This window comes from Acyrthosiphon pisum, chromosome A1 (genome assembly GCF_005508785.2).
Source record: "Acyrthosiphon pisum isolate AL4f chromosome A1, pea_aphid_22Mar2018_4r6ur, whole genome shotgun sequence".
Classification (NCBI taxonomy): Eukaryota; Metazoa; Arthropoda; class Insecta; order Hemiptera; family Aphididae; genus Acyrthosiphon; species Acyrthosiphon pisum.
This window is the reverse complement of record NC_042494.1, coordinates 93,729,112-93,738,843: the sequence shown is the minus strand read 5'-3', so window position 1 is coordinate 93,738,843 and position 9,732 is coordinate 93,729,112. Positions and strand designations below refer to the sequence as shown.

At 31.5% G+C, this 9,732-nt stretch overlaps 1 protein-coding gene across 1 annotated transcript; it reads right to left on the bottom strand.

The window, feature by feature from the left end:
* Nucleotides 1-749: 749 nt before the first annotated feature.
* Nucleotides 750-9,717, bottom strand: LOC100161173 (cAMP-dependent protein kinase catalytic subunit alpha-like). Its single transcript, XM_001948321.5, has 3 exons — nt 8,844-9,717; nt 4,030-4,417; nt 750-1,450 (listed from the first exon to the last, which is right to left on the bottom strand). The coding sequence occupies exons 1-3, from the start codon at nt 9,126-9,128 to the stop codon at nt 1,038-1,040; spliced, it is 1,086 nt and encodes a 361-aa protein (XP_001948356.1). The 5' UTR covers nt 9,129-9,717; the 3' UTR covers nt 750-1,037.
* Between the last annotated feature and the right edge of the window lie 15 nt (nt 9,718-9,732).

Sequence of the window (9,732 nt, the reverse complement as noted above, 5' to 3'; positions counted from 1 at the left end):
ACAAATAAAATTTTATTGATATTTTTAGAAAAAAAACTAAAAACAAATGGAAAATGAAAATGTCCGTAAAGAGCTCAAAATAAATCAAAATATTTTGAAAATGTTATGGTGTATAGAAAATGCTAATTTAATTTAACATTCAGTCAAAGTTTCATGTATCTACGGTCATTTTTTTTAAAGTTACACCAAAAACCAAATTCAATTTTGTGAAAAATCGATTTTGCGTAAAATTTTCCGTTTTTCCTTAATTTTTCTTTTGTTTTTCCCGGCGCTTTTGAAAACTACTGGGAATTTTAAATTTTGACCTCCCCAATGCACCAACGATATTCACTTTCCAATCGAACAAGATATTGAAGTTGAAAATCGAAGCATTATTTCGACTACTTATCGTGTACACAGACACAAAAAAAAATAAAAATAAAAAAAAAAATAAAAAAAAAACACACACATCATTGTAAAATCAATACATTCATCGTTCCACTCAGAATCTAAAACCGCATCAAAATCCGTTGCGTAGTTTTAAAGATCTAAGCATACTGACAGCGGGACTTTGTTTTATACTATGATAACAGTATAAATATCCAGGCTCATCTGTTTGTTTTATCTGAAATTGTTGTTTTTTGATAGGCACTCTTCGCACGTTTATTGTTTTCTTTGATTTTTTTTTTATATTGTTCTTTTATATTTATATTAATTTATTGTAAAAATCATATTATCATAGTATAGGTATTGATTCTTATATACACAAAATAAATTAATATTTATTTATAAAAATAACAAGACTAAAAGAATATACCTATAGTTTAACGACAATATAGTCTTGGCACAGTAGAGTTAGCCGTACGGCGTACCTACATTAAACGTCTGCGGTACCTTCACCTGTACACAACTTGTAAAACAATATTTGCAAAAAATAATACTCTCATATATTTGTCTTTGCGCCCAAGTGTAGGCAGGTACCTACGTTTTTGATTTCCATCTGCCTTGTCGAGGTCGTCATCTCGACGCGATACTGCGTGCAGGCCCGTCCCGCCGTGTCAAAAGTCCTTGAAAATGTCGCCGAACATGTCCTTGCTGGCGTCGTAGAACAGATGGCCGTGTTGCGGATCGAAGTTTCTGGTGTCGAGGGTGTCGCTGATGACCGGCACGTACGGCGGCGTCACGCGCCTGTCGAACGCCGCGCACCAGTCCTGGTCACCGAACCACCTGTGCTTCTTGATGTCCCGGATGCCGTTCGCCAAGTTCCCGTACCGCCTGGTCACGTCCACCTTGAGGATATTCCGCAACAGGTTGATCACGTCGTCCGAGAAGCCCAACGGGCAGCTGTACGACCCGGTCACGATGTTACTGAACAGCTTGCCGGTGTCGCGATCGATGAACGGCGAACGGTTAGCCAACATCTCGTACAGGAGTACGCCGAGCGACCAATAGTCGACCGCTTTTCCGTATCCTGCGGAACGGCGGCGGCGACCACAAAATAATACGTTACTGCGTATATATGTACATTGTACACGGTTTACAACTTAAATTAGAATATTATATATGAGTTTAAAATAAAAATAATTCTGCATGGACTTAATGCCGGATCTTAAACTCTTAGGGCCCCGGTGCAAAAAAAAAATGTATAGGCCCCTAATTTAAAAATGTTGTAAAAAAAGCTACTAGTTTACCATACAACTATGATAACTCAACAGTTACAAAACAAATAAAGTATAAAGTATAATAAAATAAATAGTATATTAGTATATTATTATTTACCGCGGCTATAGATAGTATGGTTGCCCATCGACGTATGATTCTCATGCAGTCATGCTTGAAAAGTGTCTACCGAAATGAATCTCTATAATCAGTATTAAAGTTAAATTAAACAGCTGGAAACTTAAGCACTAGCGCTTTTATGTCATAGTGGCTATCACGGAACTACAATTTACATTTGAAAGGTAATTGCATTTAGAATCACTACAACAAATAAGCGCTAGAGCGTAAATTTCCAGCTGTTTAATACTGATAATGGAGATTCATTTCGGTAGACACTTTTCTAGATTCGATGGGCAACCATACTATCTTTAATCGTGTTATTTACAGAATAAAGCCAGCCTCCAAAATAATAGTGAAAAGTAAAAAATGTAAAATGTTAAGATATTCTATTTTAGGAAATTTTTTTTTCCTCGATTTTGCATTGGAGAAATTGTCAATTATCTTCTCAATAATATTTAGAGTTTTAATTCGTTCCTTTTCTATATTTAAAATTGATAAACTAGATAAACGTTCTTGTTCACATGTGTTTCTTAGGTATTTCGGTATAAGTTTAATTTTGGAAAATTATCGTTCTGCTCCTACCACAGTGATCGGCATTGTCAGAAAAATTATACAAGCACTTAAAACGTCTGGAAAACTGCTTGGTAAATCATTATTTATAATAAAACTACACAAAAGTTCATCAGGTTAACCAGATGACTGGTCATGCCCAGTTTATCTTTTATAGTAGGTACTCGATATGCCTATAATACCGGTGCCCCCAAATATTTCATAGAGTCGGGGCCCCGATGCAATGCAAAATGCAAAATATTATTATTTTACAGCTGTATTATGGGTAAAATTGGCTTTAGTTTGAAATGTGGTATTGAAAATTGTCTTTTATATCTGCTACTATCTTTTTAACATTTGTAATTCATCAAATAAATCAAAAACTTTGTAGACGTAGGTATTTAATTATTTGTATAATTATATTATTAATTGCTGATTTAATTATTTACTTGAAGAGATTTGAAAAATGTTATAACGTTTAGAATATTATTATAAAAGAAAAAAAATAATAACTACCTATGCATAAGTAGAGAGAAACCTATTTATAGGTCGTAATTAATTGCATCATCAAAGTAGGACTTAATGCATTATCGTAACTGGTGGTGGTTAAATATCTACGCGTCGTTAATTATGATACATAATTATGTTGACCTAGTACATAATTCTTGTTATTAAAACAAAAACTAACTCATGGGTAGTATAGAGTTGCAGAATAAATTATATTATTTTTATATTTAATAGGTATCTATATTCAGACCAACGACCCACAGAATTTTAAGGGCGCTGAACGTTTGGTCACATTGACCCAAAAGCCAACACGTTTGGGTACAAGAATCTGAGTCTAGAAAGAACCAATAAAAGGTTAGATAATTAATAGGCAAAATCAATTTGAAATCTAAATAATACTTTTCCACAATGTTTTTATTGTTTTACATCACAATGATAGTTAGTTTAATGTTTAGCATTATACTATAATATGCAGTGTATAAACCTACCAGTGGTATATCGTATATACAAAATATTAATTTATTATTAATATATACAAAAGTTTTGTACGCGGAGTGGGGGGAAGGGGGGTAATTAGAACAAACACCTAACCAGTTGTGTGGAAAATAGGTGTATCAAATTACATTACACATCATTTTTTTTTCATATGATACAATAACAATATTATCTTCTTTGTAAATATAAGACATTTTTTTCATTTTGGGTATAGTATGAGAGTACCTTGTATGAGAAGTCTTTGGTAAACTTAGTAATAGTTGTTGACGTTCATGAATCATAAAACATAATGTAATAAATTTGTAAGTAGATTAAAAATAGTGTGCGGAGTTTTGCTAGATAATACACAGATAAACTGTGTGTGAGTGGATTTGTCTATCGATCTTTTTGGAGTCGATATCATAAGTGTGCGAGGTTTTTGGATGCAACTGTTTAAATTTGTTTGATAGTTTTTTTTAACGTTCCTACAGGACTTATTTTTTTTTTTAAATGCCATAGGGGTTATTCCCCAACATCACCCTCTTGTTGATGGTTAACCTCTCTGATCTATATGGGTACCAATTAGGTTTTTATATTTACTATAACAAAGATAACCGTGGTCTTATGATACACGTGTTTATACCATAAATCCATAATATACGGTATAACACTTGTAGACTTGTATAGTATAATATTGTATAGTTCACTACTTCAATAGTTTATTGGGTCATTATGCCTTACCTCGTCTGAGTATAATTTCTGGCGCCAAGTATTCGGCAGTGCCACAAAACGTGAACGTACGACCCTTAATGTGTTTACAAAACCCAAAGTCTGCGAGTTGAGCATGCCCGTTGACGTCGATTAGTACATTTTCGGGCTTGATATCTCGATGCACCAAGTTTAACTTGTGTAGGTATTCGACGGCCAGAAGAACTTCTGAAAAATAAAACCGCGCTTTGTCCTCGTCCATCGGTCCGTGGCGTTTCATGTGAGTATGAATGTTACCGCCGCACACGAACGGCATGACAAAGTAAATGAAACTGTTGTCTTGGTAGAAATACTCGAGGCTAATGACAAACGGAAAATTGATGGATTCCAAAATTCGTTTCTCATTAAGCATTCGTTGCACCTAAAATAGACGCATATATTCAGTGGTAAACAGAAAATTAAGTGGTACGGTATATTGTGTTTTGAATAAAACAAATAAAATAGGCGGAATATTAGTAAGTACTATAAAATATTTTACTTTCAGTGGTTCAAAATATGTGTTCAAAATGAAATATAAATGCATAATAGTTACAATAATGGTCTCCCTATGGTATTTAGAATAATATTTATTGTCATTAATTCTTTATTTAAATAACTAATAATAGTTTGATGAAGTATGTATTGAAGTGAATAGATATATTAATTTTTTTCCTAGGTGTTGAATTATTTGATTTATGACGTATCCTTTCAAAACTTTTCATTATACAAACATACGCGTGCGCACGGGAGAGAGGCAGGGGAGGCAGCTGCCTCCCCTGCAAGAATTTTCGTTTTCTCAAGATCTTATACATTAATACCTACCAATTTTTGATAATACATATTATGTAAATAATAATAATAATATTATGTTCAATATTGGTATATTGGTATGCTATTTGAAAATAGTAAATATTTAATAATATTAAAATCGACAATAATATTATATTATATTGATAAGACAGCTTCAAGTTTCAACTATGGTTACTGGTTTCTTCTTTGATAATACCGACTTATCATATCATCAACCTAATTCACAAATCACTTAACACCAAAATGACAGCTTTTCGGGAGAGAAAATTAAAAAACGTTCCAAACATTTCGTAGGCCTGATTCCCAATTCGCAAAAGTCCTATCCTCCATCATATTTTGCTTATTTCGCTAAACGACGTATGTAATTTAAATAAAACATATTATTACCTATTTTAAAAGTTGTTCAAATTATGTTTTTTTATTTTTTATTTTAGATTGTGATCGGAGCGATGAATGTATTGATTTTACAATGATGTGAGTTTTTTTATTTTTTTTTTTTGGTCTTTCATCACCTTTTGGGACAGTAAAAGTGCTTGGATTTTCTTCAACAGTATCTTTCCTGATATAAAAGTGAATCTAGTTGGTACTATGAGGGGTCAAAAGTTTTCAAAGACGTCGTGAAAAATAAAATAAAAATTATGGAAAAACAGGAATTAATACGTAAAATCGATTTAGAACAAAATAGGACAATTTAGGTTTTTATTCTATAAATATCAAAAAAAAATTTTGTTTCGTAAAAAAACTTGAAAAAATTTAATAGAAGGCTCATAATATAATGTTTCAAAGACAGATGAAAAATATTGAAAATCCATAGTCACAATTTTTTTTTATATAAGCATTTAAAGTTAAAATATTGACAAAATACGTAAAATTTCGAAAATGTGTAAATTATTTTGAGTTAGAAATTCATAAAAAATGTTCTAATTAAATCTAAGATTTGAAAATGTAATAAGTACAAGATTCCTTATAAGTTTTTCTACCTTTATCAACAAAAAAACAAAATGTTTACAAACAAATCAAATTAAATTTTTATCAGCCTTTGAATTTCATATTTTTACAACATTGAATATTCGCTCGATTTCTCATGTAGCGATTTTCTTATTTAGTTGAAATTCAAATTTAACACCATCCAATGCAGTTACCCACTTGTAACTTACTGTACAGAAGAGCGACACCCACTTGCCCATCTTTTTTTTATTATAATAAAATATAATAAAATATATATAATATATATATATATTCTTAATATTTTTTTATTATGTCTTCTTAATTGTCAAAGATATTATTAAAAAGGACTTATTGAAAACTCTTTTGGTAATTTTATGTTTAACCTCACTCCTAACCGTTTAGAAAAATATCACGGTTTAGTAGAACCATATACTTGATTTTGTGTAAAGATTTATTTAAATTACCGTTGCCTCATATAAAGCTGGGAAAAAATCGGGAGAGGTGTTTGGAGTCTGGACTTTCTTAGCTAAGGTATTGCGCCTCCCCTGCCAAGAAGACCTGCGCACGCTAATACAAACATTTTGGGGACGTGATAAGCTGAACGTTGCAGTTGCACTAGGTCGTATGAAACCCATATACAATATCATCATTATCGACATTGGCATATTATTTTGTCGTTGTAGATTAGATTAATACTTCTCTAAAGTACTGATCTTACGAGTAGATACTTTACGATTGTTTTTTTTTATATAGTTTAAGAAACCCTGATTTTTAACTACCGTACCAATTCAACGTTCAAAACGACCGTACCAATTTTCCGACAATCAAGCACAGGGTGACTAGAGGGACGGAGTACCCCGTCTTTTTACAAAATTATTTTTAAATTATTATTTTATAATAAGAAATTTAAATACTCGGGTAAGTACCTAGGCATTTTTTTTTATATTTTTGCATCCCCTTCTATTTTTTTTCAGTTCAGGCGCACTGTACATGACGTATATCACGATATTTAACTATATGCCTTAAATGATTATATACCGCAATAGACCTATTGTATTGCAATACGTAATGTAACATACCAGATGCATTATATTATAAATATTAAATACTATATACAGGCAACAATATAAGTATTATATAGGTATCGAAGCGTAAGCTATGGGGGACATGTCCCTCATATAGATTGTTAACCCCTTTCAAATCTCTGTTGCGTTTAACATATTATATTCCTCTATAGCGTCTATTTAAGGTTTATAATGTGTGATACGTATGTCGATGTGAATTTTTCAGATGATGGGCGTGTTGGAAAAGATTCTGATTTTCCAAAAAAGATAAGAAATACTTAATACATGCATGTACGATTGTGGTTATGTGCTTAGAGCCTTAGACAGCATAATACAATTGAAAATGCGACTTAAAAATTATATTATATTAAAAAGGGCATAACTTCCGTTTTCCGCCAAAATGATCCTCGCCCGTTATCACCATAACCATTTTCCGCCAAAGGTTATATCCCGGTTTCCACCAAAAAATACTAATAAATTATGTAAGATATTTTTTGAGAACCGCTAATACATTGAGTTATTATTATTATATAAATAATTTAAGACAATTAGGAAATTAAAAATACCTATACATTCAAAAATATTATATTTATGGTCTAATAAATCTAGGTTCGAGTTTGTCAAACAAATCTCTTTTTCATATAGCATAAAATTTAATGCGCTAAAGTATGTTTGAATTTTTGTACTTTTTATAATTTAGGGCCGTTCTTAAAATGTACGGTAAAGTGTCGATTAACGCTAACCGACTGATAACAGATTTTTTTACTGGCAGAATTCGGCCGGTTAAGTGTCGGTTAACTTTAACCGGACATTGTAAGAACGGCCCTTAATGTATTATTTGGACGAGAAACTTGTGATGTTTCTAATTATTAATATTTATATTTATACCGTTTAATGTTTATACCTACTATTACTATTCGTTTAATTGTATAAGTAGTATAAGTACCTTCGTATAATTTCACGATCCCCTATTGCCTTGAAGGGCTGAAAACACAATAATATTATTATTAAAAAATTAATGAACTACCTACAAATATTCTGGTGATAATTGTATAGAATTTAAATAAATCACGTATATGCTGCAGTGTTTGCGCCTTCATTTTGAATTCGGTTAAGAAAATCCAAAACGAAAAGGGAAAATTAACTAAGTTAGTTAATTTAGTAAATAAATACAAGTAAAGTTTTTAAAAATTGCTCCAAAGTGGATTACAACGATTGTTTAGTGCATACATTACCTAATATATGCACTAAACGAGGAGGCATTGCAAATTTTAAATCATTGGATAACGAGGATATCGAGTGGACATCATGCAATATACGACGTATTCAGTTTAATAAATTTTAATTATTGTTTAGCTTTTATTTTCTCCGCTCTTATGAGATTTGTGTACTGTATTTATTAAACAATTTAGTGTAAAAAAAATGTTATATTAACAATTAGGATAGGTATGTATATAACTCTAGATGTAACGATGTAAAATGTACGAACTTGATACCGTAAACCACTAAACCATATGTGTTAAAATTAAGAATCATACTAAACGTATTTGGTTATGTTGAGAGTAGGTAATACTGATGTCAACTACTCTAGGACATAACGTAAACTTTAAATCACTAATAACATTTTGTTAACCAAAATATTTTTGAAAAAAAAAATATAGGGAGCCAATCCAATGATATTTATTAAGGGTAAAATAACGACTACATATAATAGGTGCCTGTACATGTATTTGAGACTTTGAGAGCCAATTCAATTGCACCGGAATACTTACTGTTGTGAAGTTTAGATAATATTATTACTTGTTAGGTATATGTTATATGTATATGTAGAAGTCTACGGCGTAGGTACCTATGCATATTTCGTCGTACGCATAACACAGAGGGAATTAAGGTTCGGTAATTACAAGAGTAGAAAGGAGGTAAGTCCAGTATCGACATTTCAACACTTGGAAAATGCAATAGGTATAGGTACTAAAAAATACTTACATTACGACCTTTCACGATTTTCTTTTTGGCAATTACTTTTGTTGCATGAACAGTACCAGTTCTTTTGTGAGTTGTCAATACAACAGAACCGAAAGATCCTTCATCCAATATGGTTGTCACACGAAAGTCCGCAGCATCAGCTGGTGGAAAATTCTTATTATTAAAGTAGATATCATCAAAATCTTGTCTTTTTTGGTTCCAGAATTCGGTAAGGCCACATGACGATGTTTTACTGATCGACAAATCATTCCTGCCCTTCTTTTGTCTAAATGATAAATTACCCATAGATTGTTTGAGAAAATAAAATTAATCGTGTGGAATAAAATAAAAATGTAGGTATAGGTGTAGTCGTGTACATGTGCGTACATTATAGTATTTTGTACAAAATATAAATTATAAAATAAAATATGGTTGTTTGACCTTGTATTGTTACTAAGTAATTTAAGTATTTACTGCGCAGTAAACACGTTGTGTTGAGTATATTATTATTAGGTATATAAATAACTAAATACTATATTATAATGTGTCAATATATAATTAATTATTTAATAATAATTCATAACGGACATTTATAGGTCTAAGTACAGGACATAGACGATTCGCGATAGGTATTTTCTGTACCCACTATTCTACCCACTTAGCGCATTATTTGTATATTGGGTTACTTACGTACTGTTCCATAAACCGGTTGGAAAATTAGGATACCAAGTACGGCGCAAGAATATTTCGTTATGGATTACAGTAATATCGATGAAGGCAGCAGCGCGAGGCATGGCAAAAAAATTGTGTGCGGTACTCGTGCTGGAAATAGATTTCAGTCTTAGAGTTAGGAACAAATTTATTTGAAAAAATAATGATATTAAAAGACGTGAATTTAACGATCGTATCT